The sequence below is a fragment of the Anguilla anguilla genome, chromosome 11 (assembly GCF_013347855.1).
Source record: "Anguilla anguilla isolate fAngAng1 chromosome 11, fAngAng1.pri, whole genome shotgun sequence".
NCBI classification, from domain to species: Eukaryota; Metazoa; Chordata; class Actinopteri; order Anguilliformes; family Anguillidae; genus Anguilla; species Anguilla anguilla.
Window position 1 is genome coordinate 1,669,838 of NC_049211.1, and position 18,412 is coordinate 1,688,249.

Consider the following 18,412-nt stretch of genomic DNA (forward strand, 5'->3'; position numbering starts at 1 on the left):
TTGCCAAAACACTGGAAAGCCAAAAGTGTGGAGAAAGGAAGGAACAGTCATAAGATACAAAGCCCCACTCCCCCACCCACCTGTGAAATATGGAGGAGGTATTGCTGTGGCTACTTCTGGAGCAAGCTCACTCCTCGTTATTGATGGTGTAACAGAGTGACAGCACTAGGGTGAATTCTGTACCTGCAGATTTTGTCAGGCTATATACACAGAAATTCTGACGGCATGGAAAGGTATTTCCAAATAAGATACTAAACAATTGGTGATGTCAGTGGGATATGGACATGGATATAAATACCATGAAACGAAAGCTGATTGTCTGTACTGTTGTCTCATATTAACACATTCTATTCTACTCTTCCCCAACTACGATATCCTATGAACCGTAATTTCTCCTCGGAAAATTAGTGGAAATGGAGTACGAATTGTGTTATGGTCACGTCGCCTTGCTCCTGATTTGATGGCAGAATCACGAATCACGGTCCTGATGACCACTTAACGGTTTAATACCCCGATCAGACCGGAACTTCCTTTTGTGTAAAGATGGCGGCGCTCCGTGTCGTGGTCGCCGGCAGCGGGAGGACTCTCCTGAACTCCTCGAAAACTGTCCACGTTTCACGGGTAGGTTCCAGTCACAGCGTTTCACTTAACCGTGCTGGATAAAAGCTGTTGTTTTCCCCTGGTGTAGTTGAATGTACGTGTGGAAATAGCCGCACATCCTCACTTCGCGTACACACAAGGTGACTTTACGCCGGTGATGTGTTCGCTAACCGCTGCTACGTGCGGACTGAGCTAGCATTAGCCGCGACCGGCTTTTGCTGAACTCAACGGCGTCTTGTCAGTTAGCAATTACCGTTGTGACTGTTGAGGAATTCATGTTTCAAGCCATTTGGTTATTTAGTTGTACGTTTTTCTTACTTAGCTATCTAAGTTAAATCGACTGTTACTTGGCCATACATTTATCATTAAACAAGTTGGCTTACGTTTGCAACATAACGTTGTAAGTAGACCAGTCAGCTGCTCCCTGGTGTCGACATCTTCTGAACCTACAGTTAGCTAGTTGGCTACCGTGTAGATGTGTGTGGCACATTGCCAGATCGATTTTTAATGGAGTAATTTCACAGGCTTCCTTGTGCTGCGTTTAGCTGGCATACCCGCACCTAAGGTAGCTCATCCTTGGCGAATAGGCTAAGTATGGTAACCTTGCTGAGCTTGCTAGATAATGCCATCTTTAGAGCTATGAGCCAGCTGCCGTGTGTATGGTTTGAAAGATGGAGATGAGGAGCATTTTAAATGCCTTTAAATACGTGGAAAATGTTATTTGAGGCATGGATCGTAAAGGCGGTGCTGTGTTTTATTTTATAGTTAGTGCAACTAATACGAATAACGGTAGAACATTACCATTAACACATTTATAATAAATTTCTCCGTCACATGCAATTGTGAGTTTGTAGGGGAAAACTATAATTAAATAGGGATATGGCAGACGTGTCGCATCCCTACCAGAGAAGAGCTCCACCAATCACGGACTGCATTGATTATAACAAATAGATCAATGCCATTGATGACTGATACCTTCTGATTGGTTTACCTGGAAAGTTGACCCTGTGAAACAATGCAAATGAACTGCCCTCAGATTTTCTTTTGTATTTGGTAATTATGCAGATCATGTGTAGTATACTCTGCCTACGTTTGAAAGGCATTAATCTCTGGTTGATGACACACAATAGGCCCAGCCCCCTCTCACTCTCTGGGATTCACCGTCTGTCTGGGGGGTCTGTGGGATGCTTGTGCTATTGTTTGTGATGCCAGTTTTCCAGCACCCTTTACTCAGAGTGCCCAGTGTTTTTTGTTTTTTTTTGTTTTTCTGCCTCATTGAGGCCTTATGAGTCACATGACAGAAAGAAAATGGGTGACAGGTGAGGGCTGGTGTCAGGGTTTAGTAGACCAGACTCCCATTGGTGACTGTCAATCAACACAGCCCTGAGTGAGTGTGTCATTTTCATCTCCCAAAACTGAGGACTGGGGGTTTAAGAGATGAGCATGGAGTAACGTCACTGTGATTTTTATTTTTACCGACTCTGACGTGTTTTCGACAGGCCGGCATGTCATTCTCAAGCCTGCCGCAGGGAAGGAAAGTGGTCCTGTCTACGCTGGGCCTCCTAACAGCAGGGGGCGCTGGTCTGGCCCTGATGCTGCACCAGTCTGTGAAAGCCTCAGATCTGGAGCTGCACCCCCCCTCGTACCCGTGGAGTCACGGGGGCCTGATGTCTTCTCTGGACCACGGCAGGTTTGTCTCAGAAAATGAAGCTAACTTTCTGCGTGCTAGTGGCTTTGCAAGCTTTTCTCATTGAGCCAAGCAACTGGCCTCTAGGGTACTTATTCTGTGCTCCTGGGGTCGAGTAACAGTAGCTGTTGTGAATACATGAGATTTGCGAATAGACCAGTGTGCAGAAGCTGCATTAATGTGCTGGTGTGCCCATGCTTTCCATAAATAATGTTTATGTAACATGCAAATCGCATACGCTCTTTCCTGATTGGCCATATGGTATGGAACAATGAGTATGAGCTACTTTTTAGGATAATGAGAAAATTCCATTTTCTTACATTGATTTCTGTTGCTGTATTTCATGAGCTTCAGTTGAACCTGCCATCTGTACAAAAATACAATATCACTTATTTTAATTTTTTTTTTTAAACCAAAGTGGTGTTATTAATCAGTTTTATTCAGGGTAAAAACGCTCTGTGCGCTGGCTGTATTTACATGGCCTGTTGTAGAACACCCTGTTGGTTTAGAGCTGATGCTAGGGGCGCTGCTGTCAGGGGCTCGGTCTGATCAACCTGCCTGTGTTTCCCGTTAGTATTCGCCGCGGCTACCAGGTGTACAAGCAGGTGTGTTCCGCCTGCCACAGCATGGAGTACCTGGCCTTCCGAAACCTGGTGGGCGTGTCCCACACCGAGGCGGAGGTCAAGACGCTGGCCGAGGAGGTGAGGCTCGTGGTCTGAACAGTCCTGAATATTCTGGAATATTCTGTGGCTCTCAGGGTTGTTTGGATATTTCACCCCCCTCCCCCACAGAGGTGTACACTTTAAGCACCTAGAGCAGTCATAGATACGCTAAAGTGCAACCACTTTAACCGAAAGAGATTGGCAGTGTATGAGTATTATTGTGTGCGTTATTGTCTTTATGATCTTGTTTATGGCTAAAGTTGACCTGATTTCGTCTTCTGGGTGTTTATTTAATTCATTATTACCGCTGTTGCTGCAGTGAGACTGGGTGATTGTGGCTCTTTATTGTGTGCTGTGCAGATTGAGGTGGTGGACGGCCCGGATGACACTGGTGAGATGTTCACCAGGCCGGGGAAACTCTCCGATTATTTTCCGAAGCCGTACCCCAACTCCGAAGCTGCCCGCGTGGCCAATAACGGAGCCCTGCCCCCTGACCTCAGCTACATCGTCAACGCCAGGTACTGCCCTGCCCAGGTACCACCCACCTTAGCCCAGGTACCACCCTGCCCACCTTAGCCCAGGTACTGCCCTGCCCAGGTACCACCCACCTTAGCCCAGGTACCACCCTGCCCACCTTAGCCCAGGTACTGCCCTGCCCAGGTACCACCCACCTTAGCCCAGGTACCACCCTGCCCTCCTTAGCCCAGGTACTGCCCTGCCCCCTGACCTCAGCTACATCGTCAACGCCAGGTACTGCCCTGCCCAGGTACCACCCACCTTAGCCCAGGTACCACCCTGCCCACCTTAGCCCAGGTACTGCCCTGCCCAGGTACCACCCACCTTAGCCCAGGTACCACCCTGCCCACCTTAGCCCAGGTACTGCCCTGCCCAGGTACCACCCACCTTAGCCCAGGTACCACCCTGCCCTCCTTAGCCCAGGTACTGCCCTGCCCCCTGACCTCAGCTACATCATCAACGCCAGGTACTGCCCTGCCCAGGTACCACCCACCTTAGCCCAGGTACCACCCTGCCCACCTTAGCCCAGGTACTGCCCTGCCCCCTGATCTCAGCTACATCGTCAATGCCAGGTACTGCCCTGCCCCCTGATCTCAGCTACATCGTCAATGCCAGGTACTGCCCTGCCCCCTGACCTCAGCTACATCGCCAACGCCAGGTACTGCCCTGCCCAGGTACCACCCACCTTAGCCCAGGTACTGCCCTGCCCAGGTACCACCCACCTTAGCCCAGGTACCGCCCTGCCCACCTTAGCCCAGGTACTGCCCTGCCCAGGTACCACCCACCTTAGCCCAGGTACTGCCCTGCCCACCTTAGCCCAGGTACCACCTACCTTAGCCCAGGTAACGCCTTGCTCACATTAACCCAGGTACCACCCACCTTAGCCCAGGTACCGCCTTGCCCACGTTAGCCCAGGTACCACCCACCTTGGCCCAGGTACCACCCTGCCCACATTAGTCCAGGTACCACCCTGCCCACATTAGGCTGGTTACCGTCCAGTTTGGCCAGGTAATGCTCACATTAACCCAGGTACCACCCAGGTTGGCCCTGATACCGCCCACATTAGCTCAGTGAGCCCTCAGTCCTATTAGGATAATTGCTTGGTAAGCTGGCAGTAATCAAGGCAATAATTGTGTTTGCATCCTTTGGGGCTTGTGGCTGTGTTTCCTGAACTATTGCTCCCCCTGCAGGCATGGAGGAGAGGACTACGTGTTCTCCCTGCTGACGGGCTACTGTGAGCCCCCTGCTGGGGTTGATGTCAGAGAGGGGCTCTACTATAACCCTTACTTCCCTGGACAGGCCATTGGCATGGCCCCGCCCATTTACAATGAAGTGCTGGAGTACGACGATGGTCAGTTTTCATCTCATTTGCATATGCCCCGCCTCTATCCCATACCATTGAATTTCGGTTCCTTTTTCTTTTCCATTTAAATGTTTTCAGTTGTGTGAACCGGCAAACCTGTCCATTTGGGAGCCATTTTAACAGGAATTTCTGGGCTCTCCTCTCCGCAGGAACGCCGGCCACCATGAGCCAGGTGGCGAAGGACGTGTGCACCTTCCTGCGCTGGGCGGCGGAGCCGGAGCACGACCAGCGCAAACGCATGGGGCTGAAGGTGAGTGCGCCAACCCGCCAAACCTCCAACCCGCAAAACCCCACCGCCAAACCTCCTAACCTCCACCGCCAACCCACCAAACCGCATAACCACCACCGCTAAACCGCACAGCCGCTCCGCCAAACCGCCAACCCGCATAACCGCCACCGCCAAACCGCACAGCCGCTCCGCCAAACCGCACAGCCGCTCCGCCAAACCACACAGCCACTCCGCCAAACCGCACAGCCGCATAACCGCCAAACCTCCAAACTGCACAGCCACTCCACCAAACCGCACAGCCACTCCCCCAAACCGCACAGCCACTCCGCCAAACCGCACAGCCGCATAACCGCCAAACCTCCAAACCGCACAGCCACTCCACCAAACCGCACAGCCACTCCCCCAAACCGCACAGCCACTCCGCCAAACCGCACAGCCGCATAACCGCCAAACCTCCAAACCGCACAGCCACTCCACCAAACCGCACAGCCACTTCGCCAAACCTCCAAACCCCACAGCCACTCTGCCAAACCGCACAGCCACTCCGCCAATCCGCACAGCCACTCCGCCAAACCTCCAAACCGCACAGCCACTCCACCAATCCGCACAGCCACTCCGCCAAACCTCCAAACCGCACAGCCACTCCACCAAACCGCACAGCCACTCCCCCAAACCGCACAGCCACTCCGCCAAACCGCACAGCCGCATAACCGCCAAACCTCCAAACCGCACAGCCACTCCACCAAACCGCACAGCCACTTCGCCAAACCTCCAAACCCCACAGCCACTCCGCCAAACCGCACAGCCACTCCGCCAATCCGCACAGCCGCTCCACCAAACCGCACAGCCACTCCGCCAAACCGCACAGCCACTTCGCCAAACCTCCAAACCGCACAGCCACTCCGCCAATCCGCACAGCCACTCCGCCAATCCGCACAGCCACTCCGCCAAACCGCACAGCCACTCCGCCAAACCGCACAGCCACTCCGCCAATCCGCACAGCCACTCCGCCAAACCACACAGCCACCCCGCCAAACCTCCAAACCGCACAGCCACTCCCCCAAACCGCACAGCCACTCCACCAAACCTCCAAACCCCACAGCCACTCCGCCAAACCACACAGCCACCCCGCCAAACCTCCAAACCGCACAGCCGCTCCGCCAAACCACACAGCCACTCCACCAAACCTCCAAACCCCACAGCCACTCCGCCAAACCGCACAGCCACTCCGCCACTCCCCCAAACCGCACAGCCACTCCGCCAAACCGCACAGCCACTCCGCCACTCCACCAAACCGCACAGCCACTCCGCCACTCCACCAAACCGCACAGCCACTCCGCCAAACCAGGTTTCTGGTGTTAATCTCTCTCCTGTGGAACAGTGTTAATCTCTCTCCTGTGGAACAGTGTAGGGTCTCTGGTGTTAATCTCTCTCCTGTGGAACAGTGTGGCGTCTCTGGTGTTAATCTCTCTCTCTCTCCTGTGGAACAGTGTAGGGTCTCTGGTGTTAATCTCTCTCTTGTGGAACAGTGTAGGGTCTCTGGTGTTAATCTCTCTCCTGTGGCACAGTGTAGGGTCTCTGGTGTTAATCTCTCTCTGTCCTGTGGAACAGTGTTAATCTGTCCTGTGGAACAGTGTTAATCTGTCCTGTGGAACAGTGTTAATCTCTCTCCTGTGGAACAGTGTGGTGTCTCTGGTGTTAATCTCTCTCCTGTGGAACAGTGTGGCGTCTCTGGTGTTGATCTCTCTCTCCTTCCCGCAGCTGCTTCTGGGTGCAGGCATCCTGTTCCCTCTGGTCTACTACATGAAGAGACACCGATGGTCTGTGCTGAAGAGCCGGAAGATCGCCTACAGACCGCCCAAGTAACGCGGCTATGTCAGATATCACCTGCTACAGACCATCCATCCGAAACGGCCATTCAGCAGCCGCTACCTACAGACCATCCATACGAAACGGGCATTCAGCAGCCGCTACCTACAGACAATCAAACTGACCCACCCAATGACCCTCTCTGGACTCCACTCTGGGGCATTCAAATCCACGGGTGTCAGGGGGCATTCAAATCCACGGGTGTCAGGGGGCATTCAAATCCACGGGTGTCAGGGGGCATTCAAATCCACGGGTGTCAGGGGGCGTTCAAATCCACGGGTGTCAGGGGGCATTCAAATCCACGGGTGTCGTTCCTCCTGAAGTGAACCATCGTCCAGTCCAGGTTTTGCAGAATTGAGAGACTGCTGGCGGTCTTCCACAAAGGCCCCTGGTTTAGTGATCGGGGGACTGGGGGAACTCGGGCCTACATTAATTTGTGTTATTTTGTGTCCTTGAAATGACATTTTAAAGGTTGTTGGTGCCCTCAGGCCCTTTCTGGGGGTGCAATACCATTTCAACGCCAAGTTCACTGCAGACTTAACGTAATTAGCGGTATTTCATGTGCTCTGTAGACATTTGGTTGTGTAAATATTAAATGTTAAATGGTATACATACACATAACATGCCGAGTGCACACAGGGATGCTGACATTGTTGTTTTTTTATATTCATTCAAGTTGTTCAGGGGTCCTGACCCAATTGGTAAAACTGATTCCATAAAAATAAAAATTAAAAAGGAAATTCAATAAAAAGGTTTTTAAAATTTACAGTGCTTGCATGTACATCTGTGTGAATTTATTTTACGGACATTGTGCGCTTTTGAGGTGACTATCAGGGAGGGCTATGTCAAATCAGTTAAAATCAGGAACCTTACAACATTGAATTGTAAATATTTCCTATACATTCGGTGAAACGTCTGTTCAATGTACAGAGTTTGGGCATAATTCATGTGATTTCACCCTGAGGAGGAGTACAGATATTTTTTTTGTAAAACGTCTAGACTGAAAAGGGCCAAAGAGGGGTGTCCAGTCTCATTGGAAAAACTCTGGTGTGGGTGCAGGTTTTTGCTTTAGCCCAGCTCTATGACACCTGATTCACCTGACTAACTAATCATGGTCATCAGTCAAGACATCGATAAGCAGAGACAGCTGACAGTGCTGAGCTAAAACAAAAATCTGCACCCATACCAGCCCTTTTCAGATGAGATTAGACACTCCAGTTTTAGAGGTTATTTATTTATCACTTTTAAAGTGCAAAACCAGTCTGTATCGTAAGAACCTTTATTTGAAAGAAAATGTTAATGTGATTGCAGGTCTGTTGTGTGAGAATTTTTTGGTAATCATGAAAAGTTTCTAAATGTCATAATGCCTTCATATGCCATGAGCAGCCTACATCTTTAAACAATTTTTTTTTTTTGGTCAACAGAATCTCATGTGATCATTATATTAAAAAGATTAATTTTAATCCAGTCATCCTGTTTGTTTTGTAGTGTGGATTCATGCAGCCAAACCTACTTGAGTAAAAAATAATTAATTTCTTTAATCTTGGAACAGGAATTGTCGATCACCATGGATTATGTTGCGAGGAATAACCTTTCAAGGTTATTTTTCACCCCTCTTGACTGATCTTGTGGAAGCAAGAAAGCTTGTAGGTGTACCCCATAATGCACTTACTATCAAAGAATACCCCAGTTTGACCTGTTGTTGGCCATCAGTAAAAATCAAGGATTGATAGTCTTTACGTCTGTGTATTTTTACGTCACTTTCAAAGTTAGGAGCACTTACAAACTACTTCCATTGCTGTGTGCGAACGTGAAAGTTATTAGCTAGCTAACAGCTCACTGCCAACTTCGCTGCACAGTTTGGTACAGAGGTTTGGTATGAGAAACAGGTTCAGCACCTTTGGTTTTAAAAAAAAAAAACTAGTCTGACGCTCCTCCTAGTAACAGTCACCGTGGCAATTATTGACGTCACTACAGTGGTTGCCATGGTTATGATGTCGTAATGGCCCCTAAAAAATGGATGGGAGACCCCGGAGAGTGCTTACTGTAGTCGGGTGGCGGGGGAGGGGCGGGGTTTAGAGGAAGCGGAAGTGTCAGTGCAAGCGGAAGTGGTACTGCCCTGAACATCCCAAGCAGCGAGACGGAGGACGGAGAGAGACTCCAATTGCATCGTCCACACATAAAAGCAGGAATTAAAGTACATTATTAATGTGAGTTCTTTAGATCAGGGTCGATTGTGCTGCGTCTTATCCGAAGGTTGGGGGTATCGGCGGCTCACCTTGACAATAATGGGTGTGATCACGGTTCGCGGTGCTTCTGGTTTTGGGAGGGAGCTGGTGCTTAGCTTGCTAGCCAGCTAGCACGGGCCTTGGGAGGGAATAACGATCGCAGGAGGGTAAAAAACAAAATACCGATGTGCAGGGCTTACCAAACATCCGCGAACGATTATAAAACTGTTTCTACCTTAATTTTATCGGAGACAAAGGATGTATGGCGTGGTTATCCCGGACTGGCTTGGTTACTTTTTAAAGGAAAGACCGGGCCTCTGCGGGTCGTGCTAGCTAAACGTAACGAACAACAGTAATGCAGCAGTGGACATTACGGCGGTAGCACAACCAAACACATCGTAGCCGCATAGCAGCGCGCCCGAGGTCGCTAACTGGCCGGCGATCGTAGTACCGCCGCGCTGGCGCGTCTGATCCTTTTCTTTGCGGCATCATTGTACGTAATCTAAATGCTGTGAATGATGGCTACGCGCAGGGCGTGTAATTCATTAATCTGTGTGCGCCGCAGTTGCTCGCGGATTAGCATGCGTAAGGATTCAGACGAAGGAACTGAATTTAACTAGCGCGATGCTGAAAATTCGGATTCTTCTCCGCGAGCTAGCTCATTGGCTAACTAGTTTAATGGCCAGTTTATGGGGTGTTCGTGTAGGTAGCCAATGTTTTATGCGCTAGTATGTGAAGTTGTCGCGCAATGCGATTTCTTAAATTGGCAAGTGGGTGGCAAGTCGATTGCGTCGTTTTTTGACAAACCTGTTTTTCAACGAGTCAACGTTGGCCTGATAACCTAAGGTTTTTAATCGAATTTTTTACCCTACTCAACAGTGATAAATGGCTGACCTACATTAATTCAGGATGAATGGTGTACATTTAATTGTTGGCTGGCGAACGTCGTTTATGTGCGGCTATCAGAGTAGCTGCGAACGTTGACATGTTAACTAGCATGGTTAGGATATGAAGTTGTTGCCTGACGGCTGGTCACACCTAGTACTGAAACTGGTGGGTGTTCCGGGTGATGTCCCGTATTCTCGAGCCGAGTGGAAACTGTATCCGGGGAAGATCTGAGCCCAAAAAGCAAGCGAAGCGGCGAATTCCCAGCGCTTTAATCGGCGAAGTCGCAAAAGATAGCGCGGTTCACTGTTGGCAAATGTCGCCGTCTTATGACAACTGCCCGCTTAACCGTAGCGCTTGATCTCCGTATCGGAGGCATTGGGTGGTGTTTTCCATCCGACGGAAGGGCAGAGTCGGAGAGCACGGTTGAACCTCAGAAAACATGTCATTTTTACGTTGCATCCCCAACCTGTAAAAAGAGAGAGGTAGGTGTGACTGTGATCACCGAACAGCATTGTTGAAAGAAAGCAAAGTGATGACGAATAATGTTAATTTCAAAGGCTTGTGTAACCCTTTTAAAAACTATCGTAAAGCCTATTGCATTTAAGCCGTGGCTGTCTGCACAATTATAATCCTTGAAAAATCAATCGCGTTTTCGAGGTGAGTGGGTTGCCATGGCTCCCAGGAGACTGGCTCTTCCCCTGGCACGTGTCGCGTCTGCGGGCTCCAGCAAATTGACCACATTTCCGCAGTGCGCTGGACGCATTCAATCACGTTAATGACAACATGGAAGACAGTGATTTCTGTGCTCTTGAATTACTGCTAATTTGTCACCCTTCGACCTCTTGAGGCAAGTGAGTCTACAGTTTGTCAGATGTATGACGCTACAACTGAAACATGTTTAAACGCTTTTCAAATGAGATTGGGCTGTACTATTTATGGAAATATGTCTCCTTCAGATCTGTACATTCCTGCAAGGCAAAGTAAATCCTTTGTGTGTTAGAAAAGTTGTAATTAAAAATACAGCCCTTTAGCTGAGTGCTGTTTATGCTGTGTGTGTAGGGTGTGTCACCCCTTGATGACTCATTTGAACTTCTAAATCCTAAAGAGCTGTTTGCAGTGTTGCCCTTTCAATGTTGCGTTCAAGACTAATGACATTCAGTTTCGTGCCTTTATGCGAGATCAATGCACTTTGTAATTAGTCGGAGCTCTTCCAGTTTGCAGTGCGCTTGCCACCTCGGATCAATTGCTAATGGCCTTGTCTGTCTGTGCAGATAACCTTTAGTCTGGATGTTTGTGTGAAATGAGTGGCACAGTGAAACCCTGTGGTATTTCCTGGTAAAACCGTAAGTCACATGGTGTCCTGGGGATGCTGGGAGATTTAGTCATTCTAAGGTGCACCTCAGAGTGAGGCGGGGACCTGCTGCAGTGGCTTCCTGGATCCTGTGATTTAACAGGAAGTGCATTCTTTCAGACTAGGCAGCTAAAAGGGTGGCCACACGAGTAAGGTGTGTTCTCTTACCTCTTTCTGAGGTCACCTCCTCCTGTTTAAATCCATTAATCATGCCAGCAGGTGAAGAGAAGCAGTGCGCGCCCTTGTTCTCACCTCTGGGTTTGTGTCAGACCAACTGAATGTATTTACAGCTCAGTGACAGCGACAGTTTTTTTTTTTTTTTTTTTGTTGTTTTGGCTGCGTACTCCAGGACATTGGAATTGTAATAAAACAACAAATATGAGATTAAAATGCAGACACTCAGCTTTAATTTGAGGGTATTTACATCCATATTGGATGATCTGTGTAGGAATTGCAGCCATTTTTATGCCTAAGTGTCAATGCCAGTAAAGCAGGCCATCCTGAGGTTGAAAAATCACACAGAGACATAGCTGAAATGTTGGGTGTGTCAAAATCAACTGTTCGATGCATTGTTAGCAGCAAGAACGTGCCGGTGAGCTCAGCAATGGCAAACAGCCTGGTTAACCACGGAAGTGCATGAATGAAGAATTATTTTAGTTGTGAAAAAAAAACCCTTTGCAACTGTCAAGCAGATGAAGATCTGTCTCCAGAATTTAGGTAAGGTATCGATGTGTCAAAGATTACCATAAAGGGAAGACTACGCATAAGCATAACCTCAGATGGTTCACCACAAGATGCAAACCACTGATAAGCCTCAAGAACAGAACAGCCAGTGCTTTTAAAAGACAGTAGGTTTCTGGAACAAAGTCTTCTGGACAGGTGAGAAGAGTCTTAACCTGTACCAAAGTGATGGAAAGAGCGTGGAGAAAGAAAGGAACTGCTTATGATCCAAAGTACCCACCCCCCAATCTGTGAAACGTGGTAGTGTTGTCTTGGGAATGTGTTGCTGCCACTGGAACCTGCTCACTTGGCTTCATTGATGTAGCTGCAGTAGAATGAATTCTGAAGTGTACATCTTATGTGCTCAGATCCAAGCTAATGCCTCAAATCTCATTGGACGATGGTTAATCCTACAGCAAGACAATGATCCCAAACGTTCTGCTTAAGAAACCAAGGAGGGCAAAAAAAGGTGGAATGTTCTTGACTGGCAAAGTCAATCACCTGTCATGAATCCAATTGAACATGCATACTGTGCATAAAAAGCGCTGTGATTCCTGCAAGAGTTTCCTAATTTGGCATCTCCAATCCCACCAAACTGTACTGGCATGCTCATGTACAACCCTGCTGCCGGCTAGGGCCTGATGTTGCGCACTTTAACCTCATATTCATGGTTTTATTTCAAATCCAATGTGTTTGAGCACTAAGCAAAAAGTGCAGAAATTCTATCACTGTCCAAATACTTCAGCACTGCACTGTATGTTTTTGTTAACGTCAGATTTGTTAAGTTTGGGGAATGTATGTAGCTGATCAAGGAATGTTATTTTCATACGGCAATGTTAGTGTTATTCGATTAAACTGTCTTGATCCTTGTTACTCAGATGATGGCCTCTGGGTCCAAGAACTGCTGGTATTCCACGCTGCCTTTACCTGGGAGTCAGGTGTGAATACAGTCTGGCCAATCAGTCGCACTAATTGTTCAGTTAAGGGGTAGAAGAAAAACGGCAGGATTTGGATTCGTAGTCCAGATTTCAGTATCTATGGTGTAGTCTGTGTGAGACGTCCCGATGAGTTTGCTTAGAAGTGTATTTTACAGAGAGCGATGCTGTGGACCTTTGTTTTTTGGGTAGTAATTTGGAGGTTTTCCCAATGGTGAAATCTTTCTCTGGTTTATACAGGTCCGTTTTAAGGCTTCTCTGTTGAGCTGGACTCAGTGTCAGGAGGACAAAATTTGTTTTTTTCTTTCTTTTTTCGAATAAAAATAAAATGCTGGGACGCTTCAATGCGGTGGCCCTCGAGTAATTGGTAATACATTTGTCTTTGTTCAGATTGAATGTGTGTGAAGAATGGAATGACTCGTGAAGTAAAAATTCTGTGGCATTCGGAGTGAGTGAGTGGGTGCTGAAGAGCAGGTTTTTTGGAATTCTTCCCCCCCAAAGTTCTAAGTTCTAACTCTATTGCTTTCAGTCACCAGCGGTGACTGTGACATCAGCGATTAGAATGTTCAGTTAAGAGCACTGTATTCACATATTTGATCTCTCTGTCTCTCTCCCTCTCCCTCTCTCTCTGTCTCTGTCTCCCCACCCCCCCCCCCCCCCCCCCCCCTTCCCCTGCGCAGCGTGAACATGGACAAGAGTGACCTGGTACAGAAGGCCAAGCTGGCGGAGCAGGCGGAGCGCTATGACGACATGGCGGCGGCGATGAAGGCGGTGACGGAGGAGGGGCAGGAGCTGTCCAACGAGGAGCGCAACCTGCTGTCGGTGGCCTACAAGAACGTGGTGGGGGCGCGGCGCTCCTCCTGGCGCGTCATCTCCAGCATCGAGCAGAAGACCGAGGGCAACGAGAAGAAGCAGCAGATGGCGCGCGAGTACCGCGAGAAGATCGAGGCCGAGCTGCAGGACATCTGCAAGGACGTGCTGGTGAGCGAGGAGCTGCGTATGCACACGCATGCACGCATATGCACGCACAGACTCAATCACGCACACGCATGCGCGCATATGCACGCACAGACTCAATCACGCACACGCATGCACGCATATGCACGCACAGACTCAATCACGCACACGCATGCACGCATATGCACGCACAGACTCAATCACGCACACGCATGCACGCATATGCACACACAGACTCAATCACGCACACGCATGCACGCATATGCACGCACAGACTCAATCACGCACACGCATGCACGCATATGCACGCACAGACTCAATGAGACACTCTGACACACCGGTACATACACACACACTCACTCACTCACTCATGCACGCACACACTGATACTGACTCAACGAGAGACATTGACACACACACACACACACACACACTCACTCATAGAAAAAATTATCCCACACATACTTTCTCTCTGAAGTCACTCACGCTCACGGACAGACTTGCAGATATAGTGCATTGCGTTTGGGACAAAGATATATATATATATATATATATATATATATATATATATATATACACATTAATTTTTTCCCCTCTTCATCTAGATTTGGCTCTGTAAAATTGGAAGAAGTTAAACTGTTTTTTTGGTTTTTTAAAAAAGTTTTTTTAACCTTTTTTGCTTGTCTTTCACCCTCAGGGACTCCTGGACAAACACCTGATCACCAACGCCAGTCAGGCGGAGAGCAAGGTGTTCTACCTGAAGATGAAAGGAGATTATTTCAGATACCTGTCTGAGGTGGCATCTGGAGACTCCAAGGAGGGTTAGTATGGTTTCCAGGGGAAACGCGTCGCTATGACTCCCCGTGGCTTCCGTCTTATTCTTACTGAAAATCAGCTGCTGGGGACCCGGGTGCTGTAGAGGGATGCATGTGTTTCTGTGGAATTTGGACCCCTATAGGTCACTGGGTGTAAAAGCAGTTTGGTGTTTATAAAAACCATGACAGCCTCACTGTGTGTGTCAGATTCTATCAGCTTGCCTCTTGTCCAAATCCGCTTTGGCAGAAGGCTGATGTGCTGATCTGTGGCAGACACTCTTAAGTGTGCTTAAAAAAGGGGTGGCAGAGACTTTTTAACGATGTATGTATTTATTTATTTTGTTTGCAGCGACGGTGAAGTCTTCCCAGGACGCGTATAAGAGCGCTTTTGAGATCAGTAAGGAGATGCAGCCCACGCACCCCATCAGACTGGGCCTGGCTCTCAACTTCTCCGTCTTCTACTACGAGATCCTCAACTCGCCCGAGCAGGCCTGCAGCCTGGCCAAGACGGTGAGCTGCCAGCGGCCGACGCCCGCTTCGCCTCGCCCTGCCACGTCCTGCCTCGCCGAGCCCCGACCTGCCCCTGCCTGCCACGCCCTGCCCCGACCTGCCCCAACCTGCCTCACCCTGCCCCACCACATCCTGCCCTGCCCAAACCTGCCCCGCCCTGCTCCCGAGGCCAGCATACTAAATGGAGGGGAGGAGGGGTTAGGGTTTGTTTGCAAGTGAACAGGAAGTGATGTCACACCCATTGTTTTTTCGTTTTTTTCCCCCCCCAAGGCATTTGACGAAGCCATTGCTGAACTCGACACCTTGAACGAGGATTCATACAAAGACAGCACCCTGATCATGCAGCTACTAAGGGACAACCTCACCGTAAGTCTCAGCAGCAGAAGCAGCAGGATGTAGGGATGTGATTTGATTGTAACGCCCCCCCTCCGCCCCCGTGAACCATAGCTTTCAGGGTGCAAACATATTCACTGCACCCCAATAAGAAGCAGCGCTGTTATTGGAATTGACAAATGGTTGCAGAAAAGTCCAAATCACACTGGATTGGAAAATCTGTGTTGGGTTCATTTTCATGACAAAAATACCACACTCTTACTATACTGTGGTGGAGGCTTCTGTTCAGATAAAGTTGCAATATTTGTTGACAAACAGCCAGTTCAGAAGCACAACTGTCTGTTGTGAGAAAAAAAAAAAAAGTGTGCCTTTGACCCATTGCTCCGCCCCCTTCTGAAGCTCTTCTTCCTCCCTGCAGCTGTGGACATCGGAAAACCAGTGCGATGAAGGGGAGGCTGGCGAGGGGGAGAACTAATGGCCCTTTGCACTATCGATCCAGCCACTCTCTCTCTCTATCTCTCTCTCTGTCTATCTTACACACACCCCCCTTTCCGCCAGCCCAGCTCCGCCCCTTTCTATGACGAGCAGCATGTATTGTACCCGACCTTGCGGTTGTGCCCCTCTCTGATTGGTCCTGAGGTGACAGGGTAAAGTTCCTTTCCCCGTAGGCTGTCCTCTCTGCCCTTTGTGAATTAACACCTGGTTTAAAAGTAGAAAATCTTTTTTTTTTTTTTTTTTGATCCTCAGTCATGATTCCATTTTTTAAAAAATAAGATATTTCCATTCACATAGAGAAGGTTATTGCATTTCATCATATTCGGATTTCCTTTTCTTATTTTCTGTTGTCAGTTTTCCATTCCTTTTTCCATTTTGGTTTTTTATTTTTGATTTTTTAGTGTAATTGGTCGTTGGTATTTGCAGGTTTTATTGTAAGGTTATTAAACTGGCAGTTTATTTTCACCAAACACTGTGATGCTTAGTTTTGTGTTTTCTTACCCATGTTTCTCTCTCTCTCTCGCTTGCTCTCTCTCTCTCTCTCTCTCTGTAGGTACACACACACATCTCTCTGTAGGTACACACACACTCTTATATAAATGTAACTGAGACATCGTAGGCTGACTGCACTTAGGTGGCAGATCAGCTGTTTCTTTTGGATTCATACAGAAAGGAGTAGCCTCCTGTATTGTGGCACTGGGTGTACTGCTGTGTATGTTCACTATTTCACCTAGGAAATAAAATGTTTAAAAAAAATTTTAAAAAGTTAAAGGGACCCTATATTTCAGGGTTACAGACCCGTCCTTTTATTTAAACATTCCATCTGACCACGTTTGTGTGTAATGATAATATGGCCAAAATAAAGATGGAGAAGACTGGTGCACTGGGCTGTTATTGAGACTGTCTGCATGCGTACCAGAACAGCGTGATGTCAGTACAGTGGGAGCTTTGCTACGACTTCTTTTAGCATTTTCTTAGCAAAATAATTGAGAAATTTAACCTTTTTTTTTTTTTTTTTTTTGGTGGGAGGGGTGGTAGTTGGAATGGCACTGTTGTGAACCTTCCTGTAAATAATCCTGGAAGATGTTGTGTAATTTTTCAGAACAGGGTTTGTCAAACCTACAGTCTGCTAAATGAAGGGGAAAACTTTGGGGTCCAGAATTTTAAACCACCTGAAAGGAGGCTCTTCCAGTGGGCGCCCCCTGCGTGTGTCCAGGCGGTTACGTGCGCGATGGTTCGAGCGTTCGAGAAGTTACGTGTTCGAGCGGTTACACGCGTGATTATTTTAGCGTTCCAGCGGTTGCATGCGTCCCGTTGATAAGGCTTCAGACACAGGCACTCATGAGGCGGTCAGTGAAGATTTAATACCCTGGAATAATATTCCCGAATCTTTATTCGCTCAGTGTCACAATACCCAACCTCTGTCGTTAGCATTCTGCTTTAGGTGTGGAGACTACCTGTCCCTGTTCATCCTGCTGAGGCCTGCTTCTCACACACACACATACACGTATGCGCACACACACACAAATGTACACACGCAAGGATAAACCTCCCTTTTCTTGCTGAACAAAATGGCAGTTGTTATTCTACGCTTTATTTTTAAAAATGCACTGGTGAATGTGGAGGGCGTCTGTATATCCAGTTCCTCTTCCTGCTTTGTTTTTACTGGCCGGAGACTTGCCGGAAGTCTGCTTCTGTAACGGTTTTATCGCCTAGCGCGCATGTAGTTGTGAACGTTTAGAACAGCTGGGGGAAAAAAATAGATTCAAAAAATGAGCCCAAAATACCCCTCCTCCCAGGTTATTGATTAAATGATAAATAGATTTGTGTGTCTTAAAAATAAAAAATAAAAAACGCTTCTAGTTTCACCTTACATGTAACAATCAGGAAACGTGTACAAGATCATTTAAAGTGAAATAAAGGTTTTATCAGTTCAGAGGTTTTCTGCTTTTCTGTGAAACAAAATACCCTTTTCCCCTCCCTTAGAGCAGTTTTTAGAACGCGTGCCAAGAGTCAACAAGATATGAATTGAGATACAAATATTACTACAACTGGCATACACGTTTTTAATGTTTGTTTTAATATGTGAGGTATTGTTATGGTTTATTAAGACCATCACACAAGACTTTAATAATAAAACTGAAGAAATGGAAGGACTGCATTGACATCAAGCTCATGGATCTTTTTCCTTTTATATCCTCCCATATATTTAATATCTCACTTGTGCAGTAGGTGAACAAACATCTCTATATAT

General features: G+C 47.9%; 2 protein-coding genes across 2 annotated transcripts; both read left to right on the plus strand.

The window, feature by feature from the left end:
* Window positions 1-502: 502 nt before the first annotated feature.
* LOC118207283 (cytochrome c1, heme protein, mitochondrial-like) lies at window positions 503-7,694 on the plus strand. Its single transcript, XM_035380681.1, has 7 exons — window positions 503-621; window positions 2,100-2,290; window positions 2,862-2,988; window positions 3,310-3,467; window positions 4,656-4,816; window positions 4,978-5,078; window positions 6,819-7,694. Exons 1-7 carry the CDS (start codon window positions 544-546, stop codon window positions 6,921-6,923), a joined length of 921 nt encoding a protein of 306 aa, XP_035236572.1. The 5' UTR covers window positions 503-543; the 3' UTR covers window positions 6,924-7,694.
* Window positions 7,695-8,984: 1,290 nt separating this feature from the next.
* LOC118208153 (14-3-3 protein beta/alpha-A-like) lies at window positions 8,985-18,094 on the plus strand. Its single transcript, XM_035382542.1, has 6 exons — window positions 8,985-9,136; window positions 13,729-14,029; window positions 14,703-14,826; window positions 15,170-15,330; window positions 15,601-15,696; window positions 16,082-18,094. The coding sequence occupies exons 2-6, from the start codon at window positions 13,736-13,738 to the stop codon at window positions 16,136-16,138; spliced, it is 732 nt and encodes a 243-aa protein (XP_035238433.1). The 5' UTR covers window positions 8,985-9,136; window positions 13,729-13,735; the 3' UTR covers window positions 16,139-18,094.
* The last annotated feature ends 318 nt before the right edge of the window (window positions 18,095-18,412 follow it).